Here is a 17,686-nt window from a genome sequence, read left to right as displayed (position 1 = left end):
AAATAATATAAATATAATACATAGAATTAACAAATAATAAAAACAATTAAATAAATAAAAAAAATTAGACATAATAATAATAATAATAATAATAATAATAATAATAAATAATGGAAAAGTTAAACAAATTGAACTCCACCAACTTATCCAAATTGCGACAAGCAAAAGTGTACTTTAAACAATCGAATGAAAAAATTAAAAATTACCAGAAAAATTCAAAAATGAAAAATTGTAAACAGAATATATAAGCCCATATGCACATATGCTGTTTGATGACAAAACATGAGAAACAAAATTTTAACACGATAACTATTACGATGACTATAAGGAAATTATATTTGTATGTATCTTTCCCTGTCTTCACTATGTAGCTGCTCAACATAATGGACTCACTTTGTTATGTTCAAGTTATGTGTAAAGGATATACGTGTTATTTTTTGGATGTCTATATTTTTTTTTTTTTTCTTTTTTTTTTTCTTTTTTTTTTCGAGTTTATCTCTTTTTTCCATTTCCTTTTTCTTCACTTGGTTTAGTTTGTCTTTTCCGTCCTGGCATGTCAGTAACACATATTCCCCCCATCTGTCAACATTTAAATCTTCCACAATTTTATGCTGTTTAACACTGTCTAATTTTTTTTGAATTTTCCCCAAATAGCCTTTACCCTGTACGTGAATATTTTTTTCCTTATGCATGTTATTCTCGTCAACATCAATGATGCTTTTACTTGAGATTTGCTTTTCATTCTGTTTACCTGCATCCATGATCTGCTTCATAAAATTAGCTTGTTCATGTATTTCTTTATCATTTTGGGACTTTACAAATTTGTTAATAAATAAATGTTTTGAAAAAAAATTTGGATAACTAAAGGAAAAGAAATTTTTTAAATAAGTATTTGTATTATGATTACCATATTCCAAACTTGTCCTGTATGACCAATATAAAGCACCATTATTTTCAATATTTACAAAAGGGTGCTGATTAATGTTTTTACTTTTTAAAGAATAATTATCTTTATTCAATGTTGCTTTACTTTTATTCTCGAGCTGATGTTTACATTTATATTTTAATGTAACTACTAAACTGTATATATTATGTAAGGGTGATGATATTTGTAAATTATTTTTTAGTAATTTTTCTAAAAAGCTTAAAGAATTCAACGTCGTGTAGGAAGAATGTTCAGATATATTTATATTTTTTAGAAGATAGAAAAAGATACTAATATAGTTATAAAAATAAATTTTTTTAATTTTTTTTAATATATGTACAATATTTTTTTTTTTTTTATTATTCATTTTTATAGCTGATATGTTCATTAAAAAATTTTTGGTCAGAAACAGTTTTAACAAATAATTTACATTTATATATATCTTGGTTTTCTTTATATCAATATCATGTATATAAAGTAATAATTTCTGTTCCTTACTTTGTGTATTTACTAATAAACTTTTAGAAAAACTAAAATCTTCTAGCTCATTCAAAATTTCCCTTTCTTCATATTTTTTCCCTTGTACTATCTTAAAAAGTGTATAAAAAATATTTAAATTTCTTTTTTCCTCACATTTTAAATTGTCTATCATATGGTAATAACTTATCTTCTTACAAAAATACTCGTAGCACAAGGGAACGACATTAATAAAGTAATTGTAGTCCAGGGTTAGTATTAAGCTAGCTATTTCTATGGATAAATTTTTTATAATTTCTTTTTTCTCATTTTTTATGCTTTTTTCTGACTTTTCCTGATTATTTCTAATTTTTCCTGACTTTTCCGTATTTTTCCTAATTTTTCCTGACTTTTCCTGATTATTTCTAATTTTTCCTGACTTTTCCGTATTTTTCCTATTTTTTCCTGACTTTTCCGTATTTTTCCTAATCCCTTCTAACTTTTTCTGAATTTTTTTTTTTCCACATTTTTTTTCCTTAATATTTTCAATAAACTTTAAAATATTGCTAATTTTGAATTTTTTAAAATTCGCCTGGTTAATGCTCTTCTCAACATTTTCATCAATAATCTTTCCTTCCTTTCTTCCTTTCGACTTCTTCTCCTTCTTGTAATAATAATACGCACTGTATAATGAGGCGTACTCTCTGTTCCTTGAGAATTTATTTGAATTGATTATACATGTGCTTTCCTCCTCCGAAAAGGTAACTCTCCTGGGTTGTCCTTCCCCCCTGCGTTGTATTAACCCATCCGTGCAGCTAATCTGGTCTGTGTATACCGCAGTACTTATCTGATTTACGTCTCCCCTATTGCTAATCAGGTTCACATCCACCATGTGTTCATCCCCTTTCCTATAATTTTTCTTCCCCCTCCTGGAAAACTCTTTAATATCACAACAAGCATGGAGTATATGTAGCGTGTTGTAAATATGCTTGTACTTCATCAGTCTCTGTTTATACAAATCAATGCTGATTTTTATAAAATTTTTTTCATTGTTATTATATTTCGTTAAAATGGTGTAATTATTTTCAAAGCTTTTCTTGTTATATGAGTCAACTTTTATTATACACATGTTGTCTATTAATACTAATATTTTTTTATAAAAATCGGTAAAGTTAACACATATCGCTAATACACCGCTTTTCAACATATTAAAAAGATGTTTATACAATTCTATATTTTTCATATAATTACTAAACAGGTACGAATAATACTGACAGTACATATTCTGTTTCATTACTTTGTATATAGTACCAATTGTTTTCTTCTTCGACGATAATGTGAAGCTGCTATTCTCTCTAATTATGTTACTCCTACCTGACCGTGTCATGTTAAAGAGAGGGTCTAAGTAGTCTCTTTTTTCGTATGAACATTTCAAAAGTTCAAAAGGGTTTCCCGGAAAGGTGTTCTTCCTCTCCTCGTCGATGTGATTGATTGAGTTGCAATTATGGCGGTGGACATGCCCATTCCTATAGACACTTCCGCTGTCATTATTGCTATCATTATTGCTGTCATTACCTCTGTCATTACCTCTGTCATTACCTCTGTCATTACCTCTGTCATTACCTCTGTCATTACCTCTGTTATTACCTCTGTCATTACCTCTGTTATTACCTCTGTCATTACCTCTGTTATTACCTCTGTCATTATTGCTGTCATTGCCGCTCTCACTGACGCCGAAACTCCTGCTGATCGCATCGAGTACCATGTTCTTTCGGCTCCTCTTGTCCGATTTCAAATCATACAGAGATAAGAGTTCCTTGTCGCTACTTCTCTTCCTGCTATGAGAGTAATTTTCCGATTGTTTGATATATACTTTATTTCTCCTAACATAATCCTGTTCAAAAAATTGTATGCACTTCTTTCTTTTCATCAAAATTTTGTTATTAAAATATTGAAAAGTATAAAAGTTCAAAAATATTTTGCTCAAGTGCAATTTTTGCTGCATGTTTTCTACTGTTGTCGAATGGGTCGAAATATCCTCAAAATTGAAAAAAAAGTTTAAACTTTTAATGTAAATTTTCACATTTAGTAAATCGTTACTACTTAATCCATATAAATTATTTATATAGATGGTATTCGACGTGCCCACAGTCTTTGCATGGTTCGCATGCTTCTCATCCTTTTCATCATTTGCGTCTTTCTTCTTCTGCTTCTTCCTATTATTATTACTGTGTAGCAAATAATGTTCTGCTGCGTGAACTGAACTCCTTTTCATTTCTTTATTCATTAACGTGTTAAAAAAGTATTCAATGGATAGTATATTTTTTAAAAAGGTGCACTCCTTCATTCCGTCGATAATTATGTTTACTTCGTTATTTTTGTTTACAATTATATCACAGCAGAACTTCACTAGGTAGAGATCATAGTAGGTTATCTGGCTTCCCCTCTCGCCACGACGCTTAAGGTGGTTACTGCGGCTGGTATTGAAGTTGTTACTGAAGTGGCTACTGCGGTAGTTATCACATCGGTTGTCACTGCTACAGCTACAGCTGCTAGTACACCGCTTGGTGCTTTTACCCACCAGCCTTTCCGAATACCGAGCTAAGTGCATTTTCCGCTTGGTTCTGAACCCCGCCGCTTGATCAATTTTATTCTTTTTTAATATAAACGAGTAAAAATAAAAACATGACACAAGGTTACACATTAAAGTAAGTTTCATCATGTGAAAATTTTGCACCAGTTGCACATCTTTTAACAAGTGAATATAATTTCTGATAGAGTAATATTTACATAAATTTTTATCCAACTTGAAAAGCATATTCAATTTTTTACTTATCATAATGAACTTTGGAAAATAAAAAAAAAAATGCTTCTCTTCTTTAAAATGTATATATTTCGTACTAACAAAAAAGAGGTAATTACATTTCAATGGACTAACAAAAAAAGGAACTCCTAAATTATTTAAAATGAATATCTTTCCATTTTTAAAAGTTTGTTCATTAATTATTTCTTTATAATTATTTAAAATTTGTCTATAAATGTTATTTCTAAAAATAGAAAAATTCGAAAAGTCCTTTTGTTTAAACTCATTATATGTACTTAACACATGTTCATAATCCTCAGCCTTCAATTCCTCTTCTTTTTCTATTCGTCCTTCTTTTTTATCTTTTCTATTATTCAATGTACTGCTATTTTTGTTTGTTATATTTTCAGTAAAGATATTTTTTTTTTTTTCCCCTTCTTGACTATGCATTGTTCTTACTGCTCTCCCCCACTGGGTCAAACCGCGATTACTTCCATTATTGTCATCGACGCTATGTGGTGTGGGAATATTTAACAAATGATGGTCTATTCCCTCAGTAGGTACACGTGTTGACATATATTCAATCGGAATAATAGTTCTCTCAAAGATAAATAAATTTTTTCCTTCTAATGTGAATGGTACTTTTTTAATAAATATATAGTGCGTCTTATCCTTTTCCAGGGAGGTAATATAAAATAGTCGTTCCTTAATAAGAGTTAAATATTGATTATTTTTTGTAACAATATGACAATATTTGTGCATGTAGAAATATTTATTCATGTTTTTATACATCTTCATATATTTACTTCTTATATTTTTTTTCTCCTCTATTTTGAAAGTCCTCATATAGTAAGTATAACCTTTTAGTATTTCTATGACCGACTTGTAACTAACTACTTTTTTTACTTCTCTTCGTTTTGAAGAAGTTCCTTTTTGTCGATATGCTTCCACACCTCGATGTGCTCTGGTCTTCCCAATTGTGAGGCTGATAAAATCCCATGCACTTTTATTCTTAATTTTTAATTCTTTCATGTTCATACTTTTTAAAAAGTGCACGTTATTTCTAGATTTCCTTGAGATGCGTTTTTTCTCAAAAAAAGATGAAAACTTGATAAGGTAGTTTCTCCTCCTTCTATTTTTGTGTTTATCCCCCTTGGCAATTATACTCCCTTTTGTTGTTGCATTCGTAGAAGCTAGTACATCATCCTCACTGGAATGGGAAAAAAGGGAATACTCGCTAAAGTTTAAGTTATCACTTCTATTGGAGTAGTCTCCTTGGAGGATATCTTCTTGATTGTTATAAGCATCTTTACTCAGATGATTGTAACTCTCGTTCCCCATACACATCGAGTTGAACAAACATGTTTGCTTCTTTCTCTTAATCTGATATGCCTTTTCCATGGATTCATGATCCTTCAATTTAAATTCAAAATTGTATTTAGTCAAATTAACTAAGATAATATATGGATAAAACTGTATAAATGATAAACTAAACGAATGAAATCTGAAACTTTTCACACTAACTGTAATGTAATACCCATTCAATAATATAACTTTTGTATATGGTTTATTAATATCATAATATATAGCATCTGGATTTAGAATTTTGGTATTCGTACATACTACAAAACGATGATTAAAACAATAATTTTTTATATACTTAATATTCTCCTTTGTTTCTTTAAAATTCTTTTTTTTATTTATTTTAACTGTGTCATCTTGAAAACTAATTTTATTTTTAATCAACGGAGGTAATACAAATATGGTCTCTTTATAATTTGTACATGTTTCTTTCAAATGATGTTTTTTAAGTTCACACTTAAAAACTAAGTCGTCCACAAAATTATCTTCCTCATTCATTACATGGTAATATAACGCTTTTTTCGTGTAGTTATACATATTGTACTTACTTATGAAGGAAATATTGTACATACACTCGTACAGGTATACATACACGATAAAATACAAATTTTGGAACTTCATTATTTCGTAGAAAAGAATTCTAGGGGAGTTCTCCCCTCCGCCGCTCCTGCTGTCCAGGCTTCTGATACTGTTACTACGGTCACTACCATCACTGCTGTTGCTACTTTTATTACTTCCATTATTTCCATTACTGCGCACATTGCCACCCCCGTTGTAGCTTTTCTTCCTGGAGGACCCACCCCGCTTAATGAAGCCATTTGCCTCACTAGACACACTCCCACTTCTTCTCATGTCCAAACGATTGTAGTTTTTCCTTATACACTTTCGAGTAAAATACTCCTCATTGTTTATCTTAATAAATCTTATCCACTGTCTATAAAAGGAAAGACTGAAATTCAAAATGATGTTATGTAAAAAGCAAAAGTCGTACACATTTACATAATCATAACTGCTTATACTGTATGTTTTTATACTTCCTTTTTCTCTTTTTAGCAACACGTTGATGTTAAATGGAGTTAAATTGTTAAGTCTCATGCTGTTCTGTATTAATACAACATTCACATTTTTTTTAATAGCATTAAATAGTAGAAAAGTTTTAGAATAATCTGTTTTTCCCCCAGCAGGTAATTTTCCCTTTTTTTTTTTATCATCCTCCGAGGATGGGATGACCACAAATCTGCCGTTTGTTCGAAAGGGGAGCTCGTCAACTTCGTGCTTGTTCCGCTTTTCAACCTCTTTCTTATCCTTATCCTTTGCCCGTTTCTCACTCTCAACCTCTTTCTTATCCTTATCCTTTGCCCGCTTCTCACTCTCAACCTCTTTCTTATCCTTATCCTTTGCCCGCTTCTCACTCTCAACCTCTTTCTTATCCTTACCCTTTTCCCGCTTCTTATTTTCTTTCTCTTCATGTACTATGGAGGGACCTCCCTCTCCCTCGATGTTCCTCTTTGTTAAGTAAAAAAAATTACAAAGAAGATATCGTTCAATATCGTGGATATCTCTATACACGAACATCTTAAGGTTCAACATATTGTTATACTTAATTTTGTTGCTTACATAAATTTCTTGGTCTACTTTTAAAATGAGTTGAATATATTTACATCTTTTTAGAAAATGATAAGGGACACTAAAGAGTTTTTGTTCATCCTTCACAATATATGTATTAAACGTTTTGTTCTTTATAAATTTCAACTTCATATTGATATCATATTTTTTTTTATTTCTCTCCCCCGAATTTGTACTTAGTGATACCATCCTCTTAACATATTTACTGTACAGTATATATACAAGAAAATGAGGATAAATGTTAATACATCTTTTATGCTCAAGAATACTTATGTGCACATGAATGGAATTCTTTTCGTTCATTTTATGATGAGTCTTCCAGAAACTCTTATTTGTGTCTTTTAATAGAATTTTCTTCCTCACATTATTAGTGCTACTGAAATTGCTACTATTATTACAATTGGCACTATTATTATTATTATTATTATTATTATTGCTGTTATTATTACCATTTGTGTTACTATTATTGCTCCCATTGCTTCTACCACCATTGCTACCACTACAGCTCCCATTATCACGATCTACGCAGTATATACTCAACATATGCAAATCCTTACTCATGATCATATTTTCCTCATTGTGCTTAAGATAACCTATATTATTATCTTCGTACATATATTTTATATTATAAAAGGTGAAATTCCGAATGATTATATATTCCTTTAAAAAGGTCTCTTCACATGATAAGAAGAAGCTTCGAAAGTCCCGCACCTTCCTTTTCCTGATTACATTGTTTCTTAATTGAAATATGACATAATATTCATTGTATATAAAATAATTTTGCACAAAATGAAATTTAAGTAAAAAAATAAAATTCATAATACTTTTATTTAAATTTATATTTATATCATCTTTAATATGTATAATAAGTTTATTCTTGTTATTCAAACTATAGTAACAGGTCATGTCAAACGGTTCAATAAATGATACTCTTTTAGATTTATGATAAACAAAATTACGAATATCTTTTATATCTATTGCTAGCACATTTATCTGCTTACAATTCAAAATAATTATTAACTTGTTCATATTTTTATTTGTGTAATTATTCCATATCTTCACACTGTTATTAATACTATTCAAAGAAAATATATCATGCGCACATACCTTAGTAACAAAAAAAATCTTTACCACATCTATACTAAGGCTGACTTTGTTTTTTGTTCTACACCTCTTCATGCATGCAAACTTGTTTTTGAATTTTCTGCACTGACGGTTGCAAGGACTGTTGCAAGGACTGTTGCAAGGACTGTTGCATCGATTGTTGCATCGATTGTTGCATCGACTGTTGCACGTATTTCCGAATGACATATAGGGGATATCTTGTTGTCGCTCCTTCTGGGGTGCTTTTCTTCTCCACTCTTCCTCATCACCTTGTACCTTAATATTTTTTGTAAACTTAGACGATATAACAACATTTTTATACTTGTATGTACACGAATAAACTTTATCTGTCCTTAGTTTCTTGTTTAAGTAATGCACGTCTTCTACAAAGAATCCCAATATTAATAAATCATTGTTGTTAATACAAAGAGATAAATTGCTTACAATTAAATTTACATCGTTTTTGCAACATACTGTAACCATTTTTTCCCTCCTTTTGCGTTTCTTCTCCTTTGTACTATTCCTCTGTGTATGAGCTGCCGATACACTGTTTAAATCTCTTTTAATTTTGTAAATTTCACTACTGCAAATTCGTTGATTTAACTGTAGACTTTTCTCAGTATTACCATGCTTACTTCCATGCTGGTTCACATGCTGGTGTACACCCTCTGCAACATGCTCATAACTTCTATGGAAAACGTTGCTACTAATTTTATTCTTTTCATTACGATTACAATTGTTACCATCACCTGCATTGTTCATAAATAATTTCCCGCTAAATATATCTCTGCTCAGCATAACGCTGTTTCGTTTAATTGCGCGAAGGAGGTTGCTCCCGTTCATTAAGCTGTAGCTATCTTCAGTCATGTAATGCTCCATAGGAGGGTACCTTTCATCATCATCATTATCATCACTGTTACTATTGTCGTCATCATAACGATCACTATAGCTATCATTATATCCACCACCATCATCATCATTATTATTAGAAGTAGAAGTAGTTACCACCCTAGTCTCTGCCGCAGCTGTGTAATTCTGTTCCCCAATTCTTCTACTCCCCTCCCCATTTAGCATTTTCCATGATGATTCTCTTTCGCTTAACTGATAACTCACTTTGTTGAAGAAACACAATATGTTTATCATCTCGACAATGTTATATACGCAGTACCCCTTGAACGATATGATATTAATTTTGTTTCTGTTCCTCTGGTTAGGTTTATCATCTATCGAAACATCACTTGGCAATAATTTAAATTTGTAAATATTTGTTAAGTTTAAATAAAATTTATTATTTTTATAATCATTTGAAAAATCCACTATTTTATCTACTTTTACTATATTTATTACTGAACAATGATGGGGATTGACACTTGAATGAAGCAAACCACAGCTTATTTTTAGCTGATCTAGCGAAGAATTGATGCTTGTTTTGTTCATGTAAACACGCTTCTTTTTTTTTTCTTTCACTCTTTTTTTCTTTATCTTTTTTTTTTTCATATGTACGTTGCCCTTCGACAAGTTATCCTGTTTTCCCCAATTACCAACCACTTTGTTTTCACCTGTTCCCACGTTTTTAGCATTTTCCACATATTCATCTCTTCTATCTATTTGCCTCTTCAGGAATTTTTTCTTTTTTTTTTCCTTTTTCTCTATATCAACTTTTAAGTTCGTGCTTATCACCATATCGTATAGGAATACTCTATTCTTTGCACTGTCGTATATATATATATTTTTTTTTTTTTTTTTTTTTTAGAAAAAGGAACCTTTTGTTTTTCCATCCCATTTACCTCTCCCAAATTGGAAGAACAATACATAATACCGTTTTCATTTGTGTATTTAAATTTCCTTATCCCTGCAAGAAATGACAATGTATCACTAACAGTGTTATCCTCATTTTCATCTTCACTACTTTTGTTATTTCTCAAACCGTTATTACTACTACCCATGCGTGGGTAGATGTACACACTGGGATGCTCTTCACTGTGGTTTCTTAGTTCAAAGCGAGTGCTTCTATTCTTTTCCTTAATATGCTGTTCCTGGATGATTACATCATTATTTGAATCTATTTCCTTTACATAATTAACTGCGTAAGTTGATGCTGAAAGTAAGTGGAGATATAAATTTACAAAACATAATTTAAAATCATATGACACGTTAAACTTTTCCTTATTCATAGGAGAAGAAAAGCTTTTTTTCCTATTTATCCCACTATTCGTTAAAAGTTGGTATAGCTTCGAAATCCTTGTGGGGTTCATAATTTTGTTTAAATGGATAAGTGTGTATAAAGGGAAATATATAAAAACATTTTTATACACATGCTTTTTTAGTGCTATTTTCAAGAACGCTTCCTTTTTTGCTACGACATATTTTATAAGCACGCACATTTTTCTTTCACTCTTATTACCATTTATACCAATTTTACCTTTTCTATCATTCATACCACTTCTTTCATTTCCTTCATCTTTTTTATCGTTATGTTCGCTTAGTCCACTGTCATTTAGACTCCTCAGCTTACGCAACAAGTAGCCTGCCTCTACTCCTTTGCAATATTCACTTAAAAATATATTATTTTTAATTTTAAAGAAATCTGTTTCATTGCGCTTTGCACTACAATAGTATTCATCGAGAACATGTTTTCTGTTATTTAATAACAAGTCCTTAAAAAATTTACTAAAATCTGTCTTGTGCATACTTATTTTGGACTTATCATTAGGTCTACCACTCCAGGTATATCTGCACCTTCGTTTAGCTTTTTCCACAGGGTTCTCTTTGTGGGTGACGTCCTTCTTTTCCGTTTCTAACTCTATTGGCATAGTTTGAAGCATCGACCGCTTATCCCACTTATACCACCAACTCAATTTCTTCAATTTCCCCCCATTATGCTTCTTGCATTGCCTAACCCACCATCTCGACTTCCCCCCCTTCACAACGTCCTCTAAAAATTGGACCCTCTTCTTCTTACTCTCGTAACTGCGTTTCTTCATTTTACCATTGTAACACGTTTCATACAGTTGTATGTCGTTCTCCACCCCCTCGGAGTAGAATAACCACTGTTCAGTGGGACCTTTCCTCACATGGTCTACATCGTTCATATGATCAACATCATTCACATGATCAACATCATTCACATGATCAACATCATTCACATGATCAACATCATTCACATGATCAACATCATTCACATGATCATCATCATTCACATGATCATCATCATTCACATGATCAACATCATTCACATGATCATCATCATTCACATGATCAACATCATTCACATGATCATCATCATTCACATGATCATCATCATTCACATGATCATCATCCCTCACATGGTTAACATCCCTCACATGATCATCATCCCTCACATGGTTAACATCTTTCGCGCCGCTCCATTTCTTCCTCGATCTATCAACATACATATATGCTTCCCTTCTTGCAGTGGCCTTAATTTTAGTATTATTATTCTGTTTCTTTAAAAAAAAGAGTAAAGCATTCAAGTAAGTCAATCTATTTTTCTCAGATAAGCTACTAAATATTTCGAATATGTATAAATTTCTGTCCGAGTTAAAATAGCTATTTCGTGTAAAAATAATTAATTCATCCAACACATTAATATACTTAAAATTATACTCAGATATGCCTTTCATTCTCGTGTAGTCATTTCTACTTAATACCCCTTTAAAAGATTTAAAAAAGGCACCTATAAACATTTTCATATTACGCGTGTAAAGAAAAATAAACACATTCTTTACCTTCAATTTCATACTATTCAAGTAACTGAGCAACTCCGCATTGGTAGGAGAAAAGCTATCATTATTATAATTACTATTACTACTGGACTGGTTCCTATTACTAATACCATTGCTTCTATTGTCATCTTGTCTATCTTTTCGTTTACAGATAGTCCCTTTCTTTTGATGAACATTTACTCTAGGCTTTGTCTCTCTACTGCTACATCTTTCCTCCCTTTTACACTCTTTCTCTATGTACTTCACTTCTTTTCTTATTCTTTTGGTGTTAATTTTACTAATAATACCTGCAATGCGTTTGTCGTAGTCCTTTATCATACTATATCTATGCATGCATTTCCTGCTTCCTTCACGTTCTACACATCGACAACTAGAGCTTCCACGAACACCACACACTGCATCACTACCTCCTTTCGCTCTGATCTGATAAAAGTTCATAAGTGCCCCCACTTCGTCCATCAACCTTAAAATGCTACTATAAAAACGAATTAACGATACAATATTCCCTTCATTTAGAAAAATGTAAAAGGAAGAATTACTCTCGTTGCTCTCACCTCTCTCTATATCAATCCTGCTACTATTTGCACTAATGAAACTGTTCTTGTATGATTTGGTCAAGATCTTTATATTGAAGCCACTGAAGAAGTTACTTCCCCTTTTTAATTGACACTGTGCTGAAGAGAAATCATTTTTGCACGTAATTTTTCTCTTCTTAACATTTCTTATGGCATTTAGAATAAAATTAATCTTTTGTTTGTGTCTACTCATTTTCATAGGATATCGTGTCTGTATAGTTAACTTTTTCTTCTTGTTTTTTATTTTCTCTCCTGTACTTAGAACTTTAATTTTTTTTTGTTTCTCTTTTTCTCTACTCCACAAAAAGAAAAACCCGAATTGCTTAAAATTGGCCATACTGGACAAGGTAAATTTTATCCGAACAAAAAAGTGTAAATAACGAGTGTGGAAAATAAGAAAATTTTTTTCATCTCTTAACCCTTTTATATAAACATTCACATTATAGAAACAGGCATGGAAGTGGTAAATAAAATCGATAAACCCTTTATACTCTGTGGAATTATGACCGGTTCGATGTAAAATGTATGATAGTCTCTTAATTGTTAGAAGTAATGTTTCTTTTTTTTTTCTTCGCCTCGTTTGGTCCTTCCTCCTTCCCTCCACTATGCCCTCCTCCTCTTTGCTCTTCTCATTGCTCTTCTCATTGCTCTTTTCATTGTTTCTCTTTTCCTCATGCGCAAAAAACACACATGCACACTCGAAATGATTTAAATTAATGTAAATCTTCTTGATGGTACATAATCTGTAAAGGGCATGGTACCACATTATCATGTTTAGCCTTGATATATCCTTATAATTACTCCTTTTCTTCTTATAAATCTCATGAGAATATTTCTTTTTTCTCTTCATATAATGGACATTTTCCCTACCTTGTGTATCACCCATGGCCAATTCATCAAAATAAAAAAAAAATTTTAAAAAAGAGCTATTAAATGTTTTTATCAACAATTCTAAGTAATACTCTAAAGAATGGATAAAATTGACATGACTAAAAACTCGAACCTTTTCACAGTTCAAATACAACACCGTATTATATATATCCGAAAGGATAATATTCGTTTTTTCTGTTTTTATAAATATTATTTTTTTCGTTGTTCTATCCTTTTCCACTATCGTACGCACATCATCACCACCATTACCACCTCTACCATTCTTCTCCAGTGCACTCCTTTGCTCGTCCTTTGCTATGTTAGCACTACTTGCAGGTAAATTGTTTGTTATATGAGTATCTGCACCAATACTACTACCCACTTCTTCTATTGTACCATTCCCCTGTCGTTTTACACTTACACCAACACTTCTTACATCATCATACTTAACAATGGAAAAACTACTTATAAAAAAATTTAAAAAAAATTTACAAACATAGAAATAATTTTTTATACCATTTTTTAAACAAGTTGACATGTTAAAAATGGTCCTTTCAACATTCCCTTTCTTACAATAAAGTGAGTCCATATTGTTCACTTTTCCCCTTTTCTTTACATACATCATACTGTTGCAGTTAGTATACCCTTCACCTCTTTTTTTCTTTTCCTTTCCATCGAATGATAATATATCTACATGTGTCCTAGCTTCTATACTTACATAGTCGATTCTTGATTTTATAATAATGTAGCTAATCTCTATTTTAAAATGTGTTCGAGCGAAGTTTGATAAGTAGTTTTCGTTGTTCGAATGTACATTCAGTGCATTTCTATCGTGAAAGAGAAAAAAAATGTTTATGCGTTTATATACAAAATAAAACAAAATTTTTTGTATCTTTTTCACAATTATATTATAAAAAATATTCTTATTTTTAATCAGTTTTAAGAAGTATGTTTCCGGGGAGTACATATTTAAAAGGGAAATTTTGTTGTATGCTTTTTTTTTTTTTTTTTTTTTTTTTTCTTCTTCGAGCATTCTACAGCTTCATTGTTCATCATTTTTGAGTAATACATATATATATAGTAAAACAGGTTAATGAAGAAATCGTATATATATATATCTAACTTTTCAAAATGAAAGACGACTAGATGTTTGCTCTTTGCTTTGTACTTTTGTGTTCTTTCATCGTATGTGAGATGGCAACTGTGCCTCAAACTAAGAGCGAATCGATCATTACACACACTGCTTCGACCTCTACAATTATGATTACCACAATTTGTACATTTTTCTTTTGCTCGCTCCTTCAGTTTTTGTGTCTTCCCATTTATCCGTTCATGCATCTGTTCATACGTCTGTTCATGTGTCTTCCTACGCTTCCCCTCTTTACATTTCCTTAGCTCGACTATTCCCCTTCCTGGCTTTTCGTCAACAAATTTATACACATGCAGTCCTTTGCACAAAACAAAAAGAAGAGGTATCACATTAATATAAAAATCAAACAAAAGAAAAAAGTTGTTCATACGTAAATTATTTAAAAGCACGAACGTGGATTTTCCTGCTTTATTTGTACATTTTTTCACGTAAAAGTGTATATCAATATTTTCGATTCTAAACCTCAAGTAAAATATATCCACTCGTTTGCCGCTATTATTTGTTTGCTTATTGGCTAATTGATTCGACATATTCATTGCAAGAGAACCACTACTCCAGTTAGAGAAACTTAACACGTTCAAGATTCTTCTTTTCCTTTTTGTCTTCCTTTCTGTCATACTTTTTATAATTCCATTTTGTGTATTGCTTCCAAAAAAAAAAAAAGAATTAAAGTTACTACACAAAAATTTTACGTTTGCATTTTTACACAAACATAAAAAATATGTAATACTAAAGGAGGTAGTCATATGTTCAACGTCATTCTTTTCTTCATCTAGTACATCATTGGCATCAAAAAAAATTTCCAAAGCACTTAATAACATATCTAATTCATTCTGTAGTGTAAAATCGCTTTCTCTAAACATGTGTATTTTTAAAAAGCTATATTGTTCTCTCTGCTCAAGTGTTAGTACCATATCCATATCACTTTTTTCCTCATCTTTCGCAGATATAAACACACTTTTGTCCTTTTGTTCTTCATCATATAATGTACATTCTGTCAATTGGTCCCTATCCTTGTCATTAAAAAATATACACTTGAGTACTCTCAAAACTTGGCTGTTACATTCAACGACTAGCGAAATTATTGAAATTTTTATTTTCCACGATTTTATTTTTTCAAGCGATAAAAATAGGCAGAACGGGAAGGCCAAAATGTGCGTGCTTTTGTTCTCTTGAACGTATGAATATATGTTTGTTACTTTGCAAAATGCGTGCACTTTGTTATTGGTATAGCGAATGCAGTTGTGATGCCGGGTAGTCCAATTATAGCGGAAGTCGTTGTGATGGCAGATGTTACTGTCATTGTAGATGCTGCGCTCACTGTTTACCCTTTTCACAAAAAAAAAATTATTGCGCGGCAAGGATTTTACGAACGCGGAGTTTTCCCTTGTATATGATAAAGAAATAGTATCAAAACATACAAGAAAGGAGGGTGTGTTACGCTTCTTCAGCTCTAATTTCCCTCTATTAATATTTGTACTTACATTAATGGAAGGAGTATTATTCCTGTTCATAATATATTTTTGTTCCTTTGTTTTTTGACCATCCTCTGTTTCCAGCAAATAGTGAAGAACAAATAAATCCACTTCAAGTATATTATCAACTAGCTCAAAGAACTTATCAATTTTTTCAATAATTAAATTAATGCTTTCAATTTGTATGTTAATGTTATTATAAGTTTCACGATGTTTCCTTCTTTTTGTTACCATCCTCACATAAAGGCAGTGATTACTCTTCCCCTTGGACTTATCACTAACACTATACTTATTAACTGAACTATGTGGAAATATCCCATTTGTTAATAAAAAATTATTTTCATGATTTCTATTATAAACAATTTTATTTTGTGAAGACCTTTTGTTAAAGATGAACACTTTGTCTTTTTTCCTGTGTAAACTTAAAATTAATTTAGAACACGATTCTGTTACAAAAAAAAGATCAACAAATAAAATAAAATCTTGTATTGTGTACAGACATTTCATTTTCCTTTTATGAATCCACTTTTCTTCTTTAATGGATAAAAAGGTGCTCATATTTTTGTAATAACAGAAGAGGTAGTCACTAGCACTGTATAGGTAACTCACCATAAACTTATCTATATTTATATCTATTTCAAAATATTTCCTTTTCCTCATTTTATGTGCATATTTTCGTTTATTCATTCTGGGACTACTTCTGCAAAGTCTCAGTTCACTTCCACAGTCATGTTCATTCGTTGGGGTCTTCTTCCCGTCAATTCTACTAACACTTCCTTCTTCGATGTTTTGCTCCCCTCCGTAGGAAGAAGATCCATTAGAGGCATTACAGCAACTGGAGCCATTGAATCCATTAGAGGCATTACAGCAACTGGAGCCATTGAATCCACTGGATCCATTATAGCCATTAGAACCATTAGAGCCATTGAATCCATTAGAGCCATTGAATCCATTAGAGCCATTGAATCCATTAGAGCCATTGAATCCATTAGAGCCATTGAATCCATTAGAGCCATTGAATCCATTAGAGCCATTGAATCCATTAGAACCATTGAATCCATTAGAGCCATTGAATCCACTAGAGCCATTTTTTTTATTACACGACAAGGGAAGGGTCCCTGACAACGACTTGCACAATGGCTGCAACTTCTGCTGACGGCTGGAACGACTGCTACGCCTGTTGGCAATCCGTTTCCCCCCTTGACACATCAAACGAAACGTGTAAAAATATTTATACAAAAACAAAAACAATTCGTACATGTTATTCTTGCTGTCATTTAAAAGGTTGAAATGGATGCATGGAGATAAAAAACTTAGTAACACATTTTTCTTCGTCCTGTCCTTAGATATAATACATGCCACACAAGTATTTTCCAGTATACACCTTCTCTTATGTACAAAGTTTATGTTATAAAAAAAAAAAAATTTATATGCTGTTTTACTTACGTGAATATTACTGTTACTTATATGCTGACTTCTAGAATCTTGATGAATACTAAAATTGTTTACACCTATTTTTAACAACTCATCAACATTTACATTTGCTCTCTTAATCATATTCATTTTCCCATTTCGCTTTATTTCTAACTCTTCG

At 31.4% G+C, this 17,686-nt stretch overlaps 1 protein-coding gene across 1 annotated transcript; it reads right to left on the bottom strand.

The window, feature by feature from the left end:
* Positions 1-389: 389 nt before the first annotated feature.
* Positions 390-17,655, bottom strand: MKS88_001484 (uncharacterized protein; the record flags this gene model as incomplete). The annotated part of the gene is made up of 3 exons (XM_067214412.1): positions 390-9,980; positions 10,064-14,294; positions 14,591-17,655. The coding sequence occupies 3 exons, from the start codon at positions 17,653-17,655 to the stop codon at positions 390-392; spliced, it is 16,887 nt and encodes a 5,628-aa protein (XP_067074850.1).
* Between the last annotated feature and the right edge of the window lie 31 nt (positions 17,656-17,686).

Source organism: Plasmodium brasilianum, chromosome 5 (assembly GCF_023973825.1).
Source record: "Plasmodium brasilianum strain Bolivian I chromosome 5, whole genome shotgun sequence".
Taxonomy (NCBI): Eukaryota; Apicomplexa; class Aconoidasida; order Haemosporida; family Plasmodiidae; genus Plasmodium; species Plasmodium brasilianum.
Note: the sequence above shows the minus strand (reverse complement) of the source record. Positions and strands in the feature narration are given on the sequence as shown.